We start from the raw sequence: 18,327 nt of genomic DNA on the forward strand, positions 1-18,327 counted from the left end.
TTGATTGCTTATTTTGCTTTGATCTGATAAATGCCGTTTTCTTTGTTATAGGTGTTTGCGTCACTCTTAAGCTGAAAATGCATTACTGCACTGTGTCATGCATTGTTTGTCGCATTCTGATAGTGCGTGTTTACGGCCTGTCGCGGCTCGGCTTGCTTTTGTGCGTGCTACCGCCCGAGAGAGAGAGAGAGAGAGAGAGAGAGAGAGAGAGAGAGAGGAATCGTCTCATTAGCAAAACAATGGCAAGAGACTGCTATTTGTTGTTACTTACACTGCTGCTTTCTTTGATAATGATTAACAAGAATCAAATAATAGACTGCGTATGATAGAACATGTTCTGAACGAGAGTTAGGCGAAAATTTTTCTCCGTTTGAAAATTTTTGCGGCCCCTTCTTTATTACATCAAATTCTGCACAGAAATTAGAGTCATCTTAGATTTAAAAATCTAGTCACTTGCCGTGCTTCATTTCTGGCTGTATCACTACTAAGCATAAGAATAATACGAATATAAACATGAGACGATACGTATATTCTTCCGCGTTTGCTGTTGTCTCACTCTAGTTTCGTGGTTTATTAGGCAGACAGGATTTAAATGAGATAGCAGCAAACACGAAAGAATACATGGCAAAATGTTTATATTCATATTATTCTTATGGTGAAGAGAATACTGTATGTGATTCAAAATTCATCAGGTTCCTATTAGCAAACATCTCTTCTCACAGATAGGAAAAAATTCAGAACGTAGAGTTGGCCATATTGACAAACATCCCAAACAGTCTTGCCAGTCAGATTTTCGTAGTACACTGAAATTGTGCTACATTCGAAGATAAACAATACGGAATTTGTATTTACTTCGTTGGATAATGTATGAAAATGCAGTGGTCGAAACTCACAGCAGAGAAAAAAAATCTCGTCTTCCACTTTTTTTAAAAAAAATTATTTACTGACACAGAGGTTATGGCGCCAGTATTTATCTTTGTGCCTACAAAGCATGCCTGCGTAGCGCTACATATATTCGACGGCAGAAGTTAGTTGTGGCGGCACGTACCAACATTTTTCATAACTTCCGCTTGCTTTGCACTCGATTCTAAGCCGCAGGCGGTTTTTTGGATTACGAAAACTGGAAAAAAGTGCGGCTTAGATTCGAGTAAATACGGTAATTGTATAAAACCTACTGTTAAAAATGCAAATAAAATAACAACAATAATAATAATAATAATAAACAAAACAAGATTCCCAGGATCCATGTACGCTGTTTTCCCTTCTTTCCTAGTGAATTTTTCTAGATCTCTGACAACACAGAATGTTCCCACATGTAAAATGATCAACTGTAACTCCTCATAAATGTTATGTAGGTGGTGCCCCCTCAGCATTGATTTGAATTAAGATCATCATACTGACTATAATAAGGTGCTTATCACAGTGATTATAGCATTCTTCAATTATTTACAAGCTATGGGGCATAACCTGCATACAATGTATCAAAACTTTGCAGTAGGGATAGCCAACAATTCTACACATGTGCAGTGTTCTTGCACATGTGCAGAGCTCTCTCGTAGCCATACACTTCACTCACAATCACACAATACTGACAAGGGAACCTCCCCATCACAGCCCCCTCAGATTTAGTTATAAGTTGGCACAGTGGATAGGCCTTGAAAAACTGAACACAGATCAATCGAGAAAACAGGAAGAAGTTGTGTGGAACTATGAAAAAATAAGCAAAATATAGAAACTGAGTATTCCATGCGCATCATAGGCGACACAAGGATAAGATGAGCTCCGGAGAGCAGTGGTCCCATGGTTAGCGTGTGCAGCTGCTGCACGAGAGGTCCTTGGTTCAAATCTTCACACGTGTGAAAATTTTAATTTTTTATTTTCAATTTATGTGACAAACCCTTATGTTTTCATCACTTTTTTGGGAGTGATTATCACATCCACAAGAAAACCTAAATCGGGCAGAGTAGAAGAATCTTTTTACCCATTCGCCAAGGGCACAAGTTAGGTCGGTGGACAACATGTTCCTGTCATGTGACGCACATGCCGTCACCAGTGTCGTATAGAATATATCAGACGTGTTTTCCTGTGGAGGAAAGGGTTGACCTATGACCTTGCGAAAAAGTGTTTTCGGTTCCCATTGGAGAGGCACTTCCTTTCGTCTACTAATGGCACGGTTTTGCGGTGCGGTCGCAAAACACAGACACTAAACTTGTTACAGTGAACAGAGACGTCAATGCACGAACAGACAGATCATAACTTTGCGAAAATAAAGAAAGTAAACTCTTCGCTCCAAGGCGGACTTGAACCAAGGACCTCCCGTTCCGCAGCTGCTCACGCTAACCACGGGACCACGGCGCTCCTGAGCTAACATCAGCCTTGGTGTTGCCCCTATCTTGCGCATGGACTACTCAGTTTGTATATTTTGCTTATTTTTTTATAGTTCCACACAACTTCTTCCTGTTTTCTCGATTGATGTGTGTTCAGTTTTTCAAGGTCTATCCACTGTGCCAACTTATAACTAAATCTGAGGTGGGTGCGATGGGGAGGTTCCCTTGTGAGCAGGAAGATGATGGAACTGCGAATGCGCCTTATTTTACATGTCAGGGCAGTCACACAAGGAACACTGAATGGGTTGCCTGAAGTTGGTTTCACATTTCTCAACAACATAGATCAAATAAAAAACAAATTTTCACTGTTATTTATTTGTGGCGCACTGAAGTCACTATTAAATTCTTATCTGGTACAAACTGTAAGCATATGGAGAGAAGCAAATAATTTTGCAATTTTCATCTGTCAGGTTGGCAAGTAATTGGGACATTTAGGTTCAAACCCAAAAAAAAATTTCATGCACATATATTGATCAAAATATTGTATTATGTTTGCAACCTCATTACCAAGACATAAAAACTAATCCTGAAGAGAACAACACAGAACTCCTGGACATTTTTAATGTACAAGAATTTGTATTTTGAATGAGAATTACACTGCAGATTTAACAGTTACGTTTGCATATGCACGGGGTGCTGCCAATTGAAATGGCAAACAGTACCAAGAACAGTTCAAAAATAGATGTAAGATTGGCAGCGTCCTCAAAAGCCCACAAAACTATCCTTGTAATTTTTTCAATGCCACAATAAATTCTTCAAAATTAGCATTTTCTTAAACACCAGATGTTCACGGAAATGGATGGTGTTTTCCGTCAGAATTTGTCCCTTCCACAATGTGAATTTTGTTTTAACTGCATCTTCATTAAATCAAAAATAAGTTGTTTCTTAGCTCGCAATGTCTTACTGTGGACAGTGAGCAGTCAACTCCGCCGAAAATACAAGGTTTGCAATCCATTCTGAATGTTCTAATTTTTTCCTGCTTTGCTTTTTCCTTCATAAATTCAACAATTGCAGGTTTTAAAGTGAAAAATAGTTCCAGGCATGCCCCTTGACTTAACTGACAGACATTACTTTGCAGTAATATTATGTATAAATGTGACACACCCTTTGTTCAATTCCACCGAAAACTGTTGTGGCTGATAGTGTAGTAATGTGTGACATTTCAGAGATTTTACTATTTCTACCACAGTACAATGAATCCCATGCAAATCATCTGTCAATCATTTTAATTTTTTGCCACTTCATCATCAACTAAACCTCAACATTCTTTCTGCATGGTGTTGTAATTTTCCATGGCAAATCTACAGTACCCATCAATTATGTGACTGCATGGATAGTTATTGGAATTCTCATCCTTCTTCTCCATCACTCAGATTCATTTTTAAAGGCTTATGATGATAGATTGCTAGACTTCCTATTTTTGTGCAAACAGCTACTGGATTTGTTAACTTCCTTTATCTCATGAACAAATAGTGAAGGATAAAAAGTGCTGACAACACAATTCTGCCAAAGAAGGACCGCCGAGGAAAGCCGAGCCATACTACGCCTCGGCCTGTATGCATGCAGGCATAATGTACAAGTGCACTTTTGCACACCCTGGCTGACCCTGCTTTACCTAATCAAGGCCGCAGTTAATTCTGGTCATCATCATGTTCTGCACACAGCTGAGCATAAGTTTCTGCCTCCCCATCCATTAATGTTCAAATGCTATTGATTGCCGAATTCCGCTTTATATCTTTGTGCTATCTTTGACTGTTATTCATGTTTTGCCCTTTAGACCCAAAAAGTTTTCCAGAAATGGTCAGCAATCCCTTTTAGCACAAAGAGGCTCAAAATATCTTGACCACAGGCTTACCACTCTCTTACAAATGACAATAGTACGGAGTTATCAAATAATGTCAGAGAAAATTTGCGAGTCCAGAGCTTTGTTGGGTGGGAAATGTTATGCAGGGAAACATTAAACGGCACATGTACTTTTACTGCAGCTGTTTGAATATCTGTTATGTAAGAGTCTGTGGAGAAGTGAGATGTCATTCAATTCACACAGATTAATTATGAGACTGAGGTCATATTACAAATATACATCTTCATGTTTTCATGGTGCAGTGACTGACCCATAAATTTTAGGTGTGCAGTCACACAAACTTTGTAACAGTACAAATAGTTCCGAAAGCTAGGTAATGTGTCGCTTTTATTTTTGTGTGTGCCTGTTGGTAGTACTATATGATATTATGTGAAGGATAGATTGCTACTCAGCATGTAGTGGAGATATTGAGTTATAGACAGGCACAACAAAAAGACTGCTAAATGAGTAAGCCTTCATCCAAAAGGCCTTCTTTTGAAAAAGACAACATACACAGGCAAATACAACTCAAACATAGATGAGCATTGTCTCTGCCCGCTGAGGCCAGGCTGAGAGCAACTGCGCACAAAGGCAGACGCAGTCCAGGTTGTGGGAGTGAGTAGGAGGCTGTGACAGGGAGGGGGAGGGATAGCAGGGTAGGGGTGGGGGATTATGAAGTGCTGTTTATGGAAGCATACAGGAAAAAGGTGGGAAAACGGTACAGCAGCTAGGTACAGTCAAGAGGTTAGACAGAGGGTGGAGAGGAGGAGGGGATGTAATAGGAGGTAAGTATGAAGAAGACACTGAAGTGGAGAACATTGTGTTGGGCAGTGTGCTCAGCAACTGGATGGTCCAGCTGTTTCTTGGCCACAGTTTGTTGGTGGCCATTCATGCGGATAGACAGCTTGTTGGTTCACATGCCCACGTCGAATGTAGCACAGTGCTTGCAGCTTAGCTTGTAGATCACAACTGTTTTCACACGTAGCCCTGCCTTTGATGGGATAGATGACACTTGCGACAGGACTAGAATAAGTGGTGGTGGGAGAACGTATGGGACACATCTTGCATATAATTATATTACAGGGATATGAGCCATGAGGCAAGGGGTTGGAAGCAGGGTTTGAGAGGGGACAGATGAATATATTGCATAGGTTTTTTGGGCAATGGAATATCACTGTGGGAGGGAGGGGAAGGATAGGGGGTAGGACTTCTCTATATCTAGACGGTGGGACATAGGAGACGATGGGTGACTGGACTAGGAGGGTAATTTTAGTCTGTGAAGGCTGCAACAATGTCTTTGGTGTATTTGGAGAGGGACTGCTTGTCACTGCAGAAGCGACGACCATATGTGGCTACGCTTCATGGGAGGGACTTCTTGGTATGGGATGGGTGGCAGCTGTCAAGTGGAAATACTGATGGTAGTTGGTAGGTCTGATATGGATGGAAGTACTGATATAGCAATCTTTGAGGTGGAGGCCAAAGTTAACGGTCTCACTGTCTCTACAATTGAAACACTTTTTTACCGCCTTTCTCATCAATAGCAGAGCTATCTGTGAAAGCAGTCATGTGATCTACAAGCTAAGCTGCAACCACTGTGCTACACTCTACATGGGTATGAAACCAATAAGCTGGCTGTCTGCATGAATGGCCACTGACCCACTGTGGTCAAGAAACAACTGGACCACCCAATTGCTGAGCACACTGTGAACATAACATTCTCCACTTCAATGACTGCTTCACAGCTTGTGACATATGGATCCTTCCTACCATCACCAACTTTTGTAAATTATACTGGTGAAAACTCTCCCTGCAGTATATCCTACATTCCTGTAACCCCCCTGGGCTCAATCTTCATTAGTCACTGTCCTTCCTTCATCCACCCCTTCCCCATTTCCACTCCAGCACTACACAGCCTTCTATTACACCAACACAACCACATTATTTTTACTTCTCTTCTTTTACACCCCCCCCCCCTCCTCCTCCTCCATGCCCACTGTTTAACCTTCCAACTGCACCTAGCTGCCCCACTCTCTCTCTCTCCACCTCAGCCCTGTATGCTCCTACAAGCACTACTTCACTGTCTCCCACCCCTATCCTGCTATCCCTCCCACTCCGCACCACAGCCTCCTCCTTACTCCCACCATCTAAACTTATTCTGCCAACATGTGCAGTTTCTTACAGTGTGGCCTTAGCAGCCAGAGACAGTGGTTATATGGGTGCAAGGTGTGTGTGTGTGTGTGTGTGTGTGTGTGTGTGTGTGTGTGTGTGTGTGTTTTTTTTTTCTCTATAATTCAGAAGGCCTTCTAGCCCAAAGGTTACTCATTTAGCAGTCTTTTTGTTGTGTCCTGTCCTGTCTGTGACTCAAGGTCTCCACTACATGGTGAGTAAGAATATATCATTTACATAATATTGTATAGTACACTAATAGACACACGCAAAAATGAAAGGGGGACACTACCTAGCTTTTGGAACTATTTGTACTACTATAAGGTTTACACGGCTACGCACCCAAAATTTAATGGGTCAATCATGTGCCTATCAGTTGTTTTAAAATGCTTCTCCTGAAGGCGAGAGGCACTGAGTCTCTTGTGCCAATAGTTACAACTCAACATGTGTTCTGAGCCCATTCACATTCAGTGTTAGCATGTGAGCCACATATTGCAAAGTTTTTGTCTCCTCTTTTCCTTCTATGAATTGAAAAGCTAGAGGACAAATGTGTTCGCTCAAGTGGCCATCAACTTGCAGCACTGCTAATAACAAGAGTTTAATATGTATTTCAAAGTCCACTTGTGGCCACTGACTTTTGTTCTCCCCTTCCCTGTTTTTGTTTGTGATGTCAATTTAGGCCAAACCAGGTATTTCTTTGTTTTCTCTCTACCACTTGTGTTGGTACTATAGATGCTACCACTGGGGAAGTTTGTGTTCACCAGCAGGCTCATTTACAACTTTATTTCAGCAGGTGCACTCATTTGAACAGTTGTTTTTGTTTGGAACCCATTGTCTGTGACCTGATTAACTTGTTTACTGACTGTAACTATGCAAAACAACGCAAATGTATGATGGTGAACGGTGCTGCAAGTCTCCTTGCATCAGCACACAATACACTTTCAGTAACACCCTTTGATTCTTCTCTTTTCCAAGATGACGTCCAACATATTGACTGTTCATTTCATAGTTCACACACACAAGTCAGGAGCAGTGCATGCAGCCTCTTCAACAAGAGTTCCCATTCTTTTATTTCATGAATTTTGTCTAATCATATGTCTGTTGCCTGATTGAGAAACAGGGCTGCTGTCAGGGATGCTGTAGGGCTGATCTTGTTTTCTACATACATGAACGATCTGCAACCATTTGCAGATGACACTGTAGTGTACAGAAAACTGTCATCATCAAGCGCCTATAGGATAAGCTAATGCCTCTTCAACGTTCGAATACAGAATCAATGTTGTGATGCTTGACAAAGTCACGTCAAATAAATACCGTATTTACTCGAATCTAAGCCGCACTTTTTTTCCGGTTTTCGTAATCCAAAAAACCGCCTGCGGCTTAGAATCGAGTGCAAAGCAAGCGGAAGTTATGAAAAATGTTGGTACATGCCGCCACAACTAACTTCTGCCGTCGAATATATGTAGCGCTACGCATACATGCTTTGTAAGCACAAAGATAAATACTGGCGCCAAAACCTCTGCGTCAGTCAATAAATTTAAAAAAAAAGTTGAAGACGAGCTTTTTTTCTCCGCCGCGAGTTTCGACCACTGCATTTTCATACATTATCCAAAGAAGTAAATACAAATTCCGTATTGTTCATGTTCGAATGTAGCACAATTTCAGTGTACTACGAAAATCTGACTGGCAAAACTGTTTGGGATGTTTGTCAATATGGCCAACTCTACGTTCTGAATTTTTTCCTATCTGTGAGAAGAGATGGTTGCTAATAGGAACCTGATGAAATTTGAATCACATACAGTATTCTCTTCACCATAAGAATAATACGAATATAAACATTTTGCCATGTATTCTTTCATGTTTGCTGCTATCTCATTTAAATCCTGTCTGCCAAATAAACTACGAAACTAGAGTAGAGTGAGACAACAGCAAACGCGGAAGAATGTACGTATCGTGTCATGTTTATATTCGTATTACTCTTATGCCTAATAGTGATACAGTCAGAAATGAAGCACGGCAAGTGACTAGATTTTTAAATCTAAGATGACTAATTTCTGTGCAGAATTTGATGTAATAAAGAAGCGGCTGCAAAGCTTTTCAAACGGAGAAAAATTTCCGCCCAACTCTCGTTCAGAACATGTTCTATCATACATCATTATCAAAGAAAGCAGCAGTGTAAGTAACAACAAATAGCAGTCTCTTGCCATTGTTTCGCTAATGAGACGATTCCTCTCTTTTTTTTTAATTGTACGCGGCGGTAGCGTGCACAAAAGCAAGCCATGCCGCGAGCCGCGACAGGCCGTAAACACGCACTATCAGAATGCGACAAACAATGCATGACACAGTGCAGTAATGCATTTTCAGCTTAAGATTGACGCAAACACCTATAACAAAGAAAACGGCACTTATCAGATCAAAGCAAAATAAGCAATCGATTCAAACCAGACGAAGCACGTGAAAAAGGAAGGGCACCCTTATAAATACGGACGGAGCGCCTGACGCATAGCAATAGCTACGTGGTAAAGCTTAACTGCTAAGCTTACGACTCGAACCAAACTACTGTAGCTGTATCGTCATTCATTCGGCCTAAATTGTGTCTCATATTACAATGGACCAACTTTGTTTCGATTTGGAGGTGCGGCCTACAACTTTTCTCTCCCCTTGAATTTAGAGTCTCAAATTTCAGGTGCGGCTTAGATTCGGGAAACTTTTTTTTCCTTTATTTCGAGTCTCATTTTTCAGGTGCGGCTTAGATTCGAGTGCGGCTTAGATTCGAGTAAATACGGTATGTAGACATATCTCTGGAAAGTGGTACAAAATGGAAGGAGCTTTCCCTAAGGAGAGTGGGCAACTTTGGTTTATTGGGAGAATTCTAAGGAAAGTGTAATTCCTATAAATATGACCACATATAGAACACTTGTGCGACCGGTTGGATTCTCTATCAGGTTAGATTAAAGGAGCAATTCAGAGACAAGCTGCTAGATTTGTTACTGACAAGTTTGATCAACATGCAAGTGTTACGCAAATGCATTATGAACTCCAATGGCAATACCTGGAAGGAAAATGACATTCTTTTTGCAAAATGCTATTGTAAAAATTTAGAAACATGCATCTCACATAAGAACTTTGAAGACCAGGAATGAGATAGTAGGGCTCATACTGAGGCACAAAGAGAGACATTTTCCTTTGCTTCATTTGTGAGTGTAACAGGTAAGGGAATACCTAGAAACAGTACAAGGTACCCTCTGCCATGCACCGTGTACTGGCTTACGAACTATATATGTAAATGTAGATCATGCCTGATTTGTGGCGTTTCAAAAACGTTATGGGGTTTAAGATATTTCGTCTTACCTTCAGCATAACTCTCAGATTTATAGTGAAAGTATCAAGACGTATGTCTATCAACAGAAAAGCTAATGTTTCTTTCAAAGAATTATTTCCTTGCTACATTATTTTTAGGCTTCAGTGACCCATTAGTCTGTCTACCACAGGGGGTAATGATTAAGTTTCTATTATCATTCTGAAATGAGGGGAAGGAATAGCTTCAACACAAAATTTGGTGATGGAGTTGGTCCTCCTCTACATATTTACCACTCAATGTGACATTTTCCCTACTGATGGATGACCTGATGGAGACCATGGCTGTAGAAATCTACACTTTGTATTTTGACTGTTCAAAAAACATTTTACCTTAGCAACAACTTTGCTGTCATTTTAAAAATGCCTGTCACACAATGATTTCTTTATCCAAGGAAAGAGGAAGACATCACTGGTTGCCATTCGGGAGACTATGGGGAAGGGGGAGGTGAATGGAAGGGGGGAGGGTCCGGGAAGGGAACATTTGATAGCCCAAAGCAGCAGTGTGTGTGTGTGTGTGTGTGTGTGTGTGTGTGTGTGTGTGTGTGTGTGTTCAGTACAGAATTAGCTGGTGTGATGTGGAGCAAAAACATCCCTTTGGTAGCTTCACATGGCTTTCACCTTGACAGCCTCCTGTAACCTTTTTAGCAGATTCCAGAAGTATGCTCCTGTGAAAACTGGCACCTTTCAGATTCAATCTGTTAGCACCACATGTGTCAGTCCTAAAAAGCACTTGGCTTCATATTGTCCATGACAGTTACAGTTTCTTTACCTTTTTCAGTGATGGTGAATCCACATTTCCACTGCTTGCTACCCCTCCCTCCCCTAACCTCTCTTAGTTGTACAGACACACCCAGCACTCATCCATGGTGATGTAGGCAGCTAAAGAAGTAATCTGATTTGGCCTGCCACTGCTGCCACTGTTGATCTGCAGACTCTTTGAATGAGTGTGAGCAATTGCAGAACCCTGTGGTGGTTCCCTGTGTAATGTTCCAAATGCCATGCAATGTTGAAAGCTGATGAATGGATTTTTCACTTTTTCTGTTATTGCCTCAGTTGTGAGTGCTGTTCATCAACCATCAGGCACTCCTCCTTGCAATTTTGGGCCTTCATGGAGAAATTGTCTGCCACTTCATTCTCCAATTCTTCATCAGGGGTGGGAGGAAAGGGGTGAGGGGGTGTAGGAGAGAGGTGTGGAGGGGGTTGAGGGGTGAGGGTGGGGGTGAGGGTGGGAGGTGATGGTGAGGGGGGTGAGGGTGAGGGTGAGGGGGGTGAGGGTGAGGGGGTTGAGGGTGAGAGTGAGGGGGGAGGGAGGGTGTTTGTGAGGATGCAGGTGGAAGAGAGAGGAAGTGTGGAGACAGGTTGGAGAACAAGTTGTGTGGAGGCAGGTGGAAGAGGGATGAGGCATGATGAGGCAGATGGGAGAGGGGAGTGTGAAACAGAAGAGTGGAAAGTAGACTGGTGGAGATAGAAATATACTCAGATAAATTGCAACAAACAGCAGGATTGAAACACATCTGTGCAAATATACATGACATACACATATGGGGGCAAAGCTTGGGGTGAAATCTACTTATGTATACAAAGACTATTAGAACTGTTACTTCATTAAAGGGCAGCAAAAATAAAGATGAGATGACACATACCCAATCAATAAATATTCGAGATGCTGCTTCTCCATACACTCTAATGTTCTCATACCAAATTGTCACATACTCCATCATAATGACTATTCCCTTCCAGCACAATTCTGCAGCTGGTTTAGCCTTTTCAGATGCAATAGCATAGTAATGTGGCACATTCTCTTCAGCCCATCTGGAAATAAGCCATGCACACAATATAAGTAAATAGCAAACAAGACCATATACTGTTCCAAGCTGAATTTTTTTTGTGACAGAACTACACTAACAAAACAGAGTCGCTTTATTTCAGCCTGCAATAAAACAACTAATCTCACAGTTTACCCTAAGTTTTATTACATATTGCTATACATGCAGTCCATTCTCAAATTCTAATTATGTGTAATGTTACTGCAGGTAACCACTATAAAACTATGGAGAAAAAAGTGTTCAGCTGACATATTACTGCAGCTTAGAGTCACTGTCATCTCCATAACTAATGATTCTAAGAACTTCTAAAGGTATAAAAACTCGTTTAACGATCAGCAGTTAAATCAGGGGTACAACAGACAGATGATGTAGAATCGTTGATTTTTATATATATGGTCAACAAGTTGTAGACATTTAAATCTGCTAAGTGACCTAACAAGCTTCATTTTACCAACTGAAAAATTTTCCCCGAATTTTCAACAATATGCACAATGGGCCCATTATGGAGTAGAAAATAACTGTGTTTTTGAGACTGAATTAATATACTTACACACAATTAACGCAATTATGGGTTAGGCATTGGCAACTCTTGAACAGAGAAAATTCAATATCTGATGAAACAACATCTATTTAAATTCCTAACAAGAATCTTTCCTTTTGCAAAAATTAAATGGAAAAGACTATTTAAAAAGAGCACAAAAAAACCTGAGCAACTTTAAAAAGACTGAATAGCTCATAAGATGAAACAGGGTAGCATCGTCAAAGTCTGCCAACATCATAGTGGGGAACATGTGAGTGCACTACGTTTGACAAGGTTAAGTTACATCACAGGTTACTTACTGGAAGGAAGGATCAGAAGGCAGGTACTGCCAGGAGGCTCAACTACACCTCTTGTCTCCAGAGAGGGAGGAACCTGACAACTGGCAGCAAGTACTGCAATTCACTGCCACTATCACTCGGATGTGTCGCCAATGTATCTGTCCAATGTTTCATTCAAACCATCAGTGTCAATGCATCCTCTTTTGTTCTGAAGCAGCATTGCAGCCACACCTGGGCCTTCCAGCTTTAATCACAGACCATTAGTGGCCTCAGATGCACTTCACTGACATCAGTAACAGCATATACTTCAACGTTATCAGAGGCCCTCTCTCTCTCTCTCTCTCTCTCTCTCTCTCTCACACACACACACACACACACACACACACACACACACACACATGTGGTAATGAATGTCATTGAGAAATACAATGTGACCTTCCAAGGTGATATTGACTTCCGTATTGTATTTTCATCATGTCCTTCAGTAAACTCCAATTAACATATGTATAAGCCACAAGTCCAAGAATTAGCTAATTGTAGGATATTTGTTCTGGCCATTATATAACTTTCATTTCAATAGTTTGCACAAACAATTTGCATACTGTGATATAAATTGATATTAAAGAGCAGAACTTGTAGAATCTATCATGACAAGCTCAGTGACCTCCTCCTGGAGCCTAGGTTCAAAATGCAACGTAACTTGCATAGTCAATAATGCATTGTGATTTAAACTTTGGAGTAGCTGCTTGTTTCACTTCATTCTTCACCATAAAAAGCACATGTATCAAGATGTTTCAATTTAAAGATATAATTAACAAGTCACACACTGACAAAAGTTTTTTAACACTTTTCGCCCTTCTATAGGATTTAGTCATAGATGTGGATGCCTACAATGCAGTAACATATGGTAACATTTTTGCATTAAACGTAAAGGTAATGAAAAACTGAATTAGGAAACACAAGACAAATTCGTCTCTCTCCAAAAATAAATGTGATGCTAGACTCACTCGTCCTTGTCCGAGCAGAATTATTCATTGTGTCCACCAACTACCTTACTATAACTACATCAAACTCTGTATTATGAACTATTTACGATATGTGTTAAATTTTAGACCATTATTTTGATACAACCAAACTGGATTTTTAAATTATCATTTACAAAATGAGTATTATGTACAAACTTTAGCATTATTTGTTTGATTACTACACACCACATTAAATATTTTCCAGATACCTGAATCTGGCAGCCCCTCCAGTGCAAAGTCTGACTTCTCCTTCAAAATAAATCTACTGTTTCATCAATCTGCAAAAAATCAGGGCCAAACTTTTCTGTGCCACACTACGGACTGTATGATCAGCAGTGTAAAGCATTTCTCTTTCTATTGTTCACTTTCTGAATATTAATTTTTTTTAAATTGTCATTCATTACCATAATAAATAAGAAAATAAATGTACTGTGATGCTGCCGTTAGTATGTTGAACAGTTCGAAGAGCTGTCTACAAGAGGCTCCAGAGTGGACACTACAACATTATCCTTATTGCCCACTTCTGCGTAACACTTTTTTGCTCAATGAAGAGTTGCATAGAATATGGCGCTAAAATACATTAGTGACGGAAAACAGAAAAGGTTTTTTTGTCTTTGTATCCATTTTTCCATTTTCTATTGGAAAAGAAAACAAAAAATGAACTGTGTTTGTTGTGAACTACTGAAAAAATTTCATTACCACGTATATGTGAAAACACTTTCGAAATTATTAAACAGTTGTACAAGGAAATATGTATAATATACAAATGCATAAGTACAGTATCCAAATTAAGAAACACAATCCCCGACGGTTTCTGTACTCTGGGAAATCTACTTCGCATGTCTACAACACAATTTTGTTAACGTCTCTTCATAGCTCTATAGATGACTACTGTTTTTGCTTACAGACACTGCACTTAGCAGTTGAAAACTATCAGAAGTGCAGCCAGAGTCAAGGATTTTTCTTATGTCGCCATGACTCTAGGAGTGTCTTACGAGGAGAGGTCCCCAGTGGCGGAAGATATGTATATGTGGATACTGTCTGTGAAATATGTTGCAGACAGAATTAGTAGCTAAGAAGCAATAAATTTAAACATCAAGCATGATGGGGCAGTTTTTCCATGCATCTCACTGTTTATGATGTCAAGTCTCCTGAACCATGCATGATAGCGTGCTTCTTACCCCAACAGTGACTGTGTTGCCTGGCAATAGTGGATGTGTGTACACAGAGTTTAAGATATCTGCGAAGACCCATAACGTGCAGCTTCGAAATTGAGGTACTTACCAATATATCACAAACAAGGTGAGAAAACTCTGATTGATTGATTTTTCTCTCGTCAGTTTTTTGAGATAGCCGTTAGGCCTAGTGCAGAATTGTATATCCACAACATTTGAAGAGAACCAATTGATAATTTCTCAGTAAATTTTTATTTTCATCTTCAGGCAGTAAAGTGTCTCCACTATATTTGATTACAGTAAATTCCCAATTATTCAGGGTAATGTAAGGGAGAAGATGCTTGACTAACCAAAAAACAGGAATAATCGAGATATCTAATGGATTGAAAATAACAGCCAACCAAGTGCAAAATACATGTTTATTGAAACTTGAAAATGATTTTAACAATTTTAAAAATGTCTTCTTCGTGAGGTATTGCACCTATTAACAAATATTATGACATCGTGTGGAACAGAGGTGGAATCATTACAATACACAAAATTACAGGAAATGTTTACAAATAATTTTACTGAGGCATACTCACTCAAAGTCATATGCTTATAACGAGCCCAGCAAGCTCAGGTACACACAGCAAACTCTTTGCAGCATGTCCAGAAGTACACAACAAACACTTATACATGAACACAAAAGTGTAAGAAGAGTGACTGTCAAAGCAAAAACACTCCAAGGCAATATTATCAGTGTATGGGAGGTCTAATACTTGACGTATTAAGGTGACCCCTGACATAAATAAGTGAATATTGTAAAAGAACGCAAGGTGACTGAGAAACTGCAAATATTCCAAAACAAATGGAAATTGGGGAAAGAGAAGGGGGAGGGAGGGGGGTAGATCAATACTTGTGAAGCATACTGCTAAGGGAAATGGTTGTGCTGATAAAGCATGTTATATTAACAAATACAAAGGAGTTTAGAAAAATGTAGACACTCTTTGATAGTCAATATTAATGGAACATACCATTACAATTCTTGCATGGGGGAAGGTTATTTTGTGTGTTCAATGTTACCCCCACTAGCAGCCAAACAACTTCGACACTGCTGAACTGCTGACTGAACAATGGCTGTCAGTGTTCCTGGTGTGATAATAGTTGCACAGGACGCCTCAAAAGTTTCTGTTGCTCATTCAATGTAGCTGGCTCCTGTTGGTAAACTTCATTTTTCAAGGTTCCCCACATGTAGAAGCCACGAGGTGTAAGGTCTGAAGATCGTGGTGGTTACTCAACAGCTCCTCTTCGACTTATCCATCATCCCAATAGATTTTCATCCAAATAGGTTTTTACATTTCTTTGGTAGTGAGGCGGAGTGCCATCTTGTTGTAGCTAAAACCTTTTGTTTCCAAGCACCTCTCAGATGGCAGGTAAAATCGATGTTTGCAGCATATGAAGATACACTTCATCAGTTATCAGTTACGGTACCTTCAGAGAAGAATGGGCCAATCAAAATGCATGATGATAGACTACACCACACATTAACAACCACTAGATTACCACTTGCAATACCCCATTCATTCATTCATAGCGTGCAGCAATGTTGGACTGTGCACTTTCCACTCTGCAGCCTCCACAATACGTCATATGCTTGATCAACTTATCTCGCTTTCACATGCACCCTGCTTCATAGATTTTTGAAGTGACCCAATAAAGTGTTGCGACGCAGCAGCGCTTGAAGCTAGACTTTGTTTTTGGTCAGCCAGACCTGCCCTTATTCACGTCATGAACAGTACTGTCAGCTTCAAATTTATCCCAAATATAATAAATTGTTTGTAATTGTTAGTTGTTGAGTTCTGTACACATTATGCCACTGTCGTCATACCTCCATCATGTTTTCATACTTCCAGTGCCACATCGATACAACTTTGTGTTGCTCAAACAACAATCTTACTTCATTCATTGCTGCACTGTCATCTGCTGGAAAATATGTGCAGAGATCTGTTGAGAAAGCAATGGACTCTGCTACCCCACAAAATTACAACAATACGTCATTTTGTTCAGAAGATATTAACTATCAAATAGTGTCTACATTTTTCTTGGCCCCTCTTATACTAGAAAGGGTGGAGAGCGGTTATAAAATATCCAGTAAAACAACGAATAAACGGAGACTCACTAAACGGTGTATACAGGTGATCCATAGATAGTGACCCAGCCAAATATCTCACGAAATAAGCATCAAACGAAAAAACTACAAAGAACAAAACTCATCTAGCTTGAAGGGGGAAACCAGATGGCGCTATGGCTGGCCCGCTAGATGGTGCTGCCATAGGTCAAACGGATATCAACTGCGTTTTTAAAAATAGGAACCCACATTTTTTATTAGATATTTGTGTAGTACATAAAGAAATATGAACGTTTTAGTTGGACCACTTTTTTCGCTTTGTGATAACTGGCGCTGTAATAGTCACAAACATATACAGGGTGTATACGTGGACAAGGAAAAAAATTCCCGGGTTTTTCTCGGATTTCCCGGTTAAAAATAAACTTTCTCCCAGATGAAAATACACTTTTTCCGTGTTAAGTGACAGTATACTCTTCCTCGGCACTGTAAAAGTCATCAATCCTTTGAATGTTTATGGTTTTATATACCGACGTTTAATTTCCCGGCACTTTAGAAAACGAAACTCAAGAGGAAAAACACGTTTTGAAAGACCTTTGATGTGCAGCAACATGTATGCTGCATATCTTCGTATTACGAAGGTATAAATTTGAATTCCACCAAATAATGCATGTCACTTTCCGAAGCACTGAAACTGAGATTGCGATGCGCTTTTGTAAGCATCATAGCTCATTCACGTGATCTCGCCAGCTGATGACAGCAATAGGACACATGATGTCGTCAGTCAATAGCAAGATCACTCTTAAGTAGCGTGAATACACAAATAAGAAAAGTTAATGGCTTAAATTAATATACATAGTATTCACATATAATATTTGTCTCTAAGATTAATAAGTTGGAAGAGAAGCTAAGCTTCCACATATAATGTTGATCTTTTTTGCGCGTGTTGCACACACAAATGTGCCAGTAAAATTTTTAATCACGATGCAAATGACTCATCTTCCGGGCTCGAAATACTTCTAAATGGTCGTCCTCAAAGAGTTGATTTTTAAATGAGAGTCAAATGCTTTGTGATTTAAGAAATTCATTGTACATTCTCGCACATAATTCATCTTGCATAAAAGGAAATCTGCTTTGAATGTAACGCTTTTCAAACCACCATTCGCAATATTTTCCCGCAATCTGTTAGAAATAGGTTCATTTCAGCAATTGCAAGAAAGCACCAGATAACTGGCGTCACTGCGCTTGCGCAGCTACGATGACGCAGGATGCCCATATGTTCGTATGTGTAAAACATTAAAAGATCTTACACATGTCATAAAAGAAACAAGACATCAAAGGATATTTCAAGAGCGTCGGGATTTCGCGAACCATACTAAAGCGCATAATTCAGCTTAAAATGCACATCCGTATGTAAATTTTCTTGGAGAACCAGTACTCATGTTTGGTTCTTTACAATAGCATAATGCCATACGTGCACTTGAAATGAAGCGAACAGTTAAAACTAGCCAATAGTGTGAAATTAAACACTTCGTTTCAAATAAATTGACTGCCTCAGTAGAAAGGATTAATAAAAGCGAAATGTCTTTAGCAAACCAGCAAAAATAACTTCATTGTTC

At 39.9% G+C, this 18,327-nt stretch overlaps 1 protein-coding gene across 1 annotated transcript in view; it reads right to left on the reverse strand.

Moving 5' to 3' along the window:
• Nucleotides 1-18,327, reverse strand: part of LOC126187408 (transmembrane protein 214-B) — a 139,203-nt gene that overhangs the window by 1,891 nt on the left and 118,985 nt on the right. The window contains exon 11 of the mRNA XM_049928475.1: nt 11,400-11,568. Within this exon, the coding sequence (XP_049784432.1) occupies nt 11,400-11,568 (169 nt within the window). The remainder of the gene's footprint in view (nt 1-11,399; nt 11,569-18,327) is intronic.

Source organism: Schistocerca cancellata, chromosome 5 (assembly GCF_023864275.1).
Source record: "Schistocerca cancellata isolate TAMUIC-IGC-003103 chromosome 5, iqSchCanc2.1, whole genome shotgun sequence".
NCBI lineage: Eukaryota > Metazoa > Arthropoda > Insecta > Orthoptera > Acrididae > Schistocerca > Schistocerca cancellata.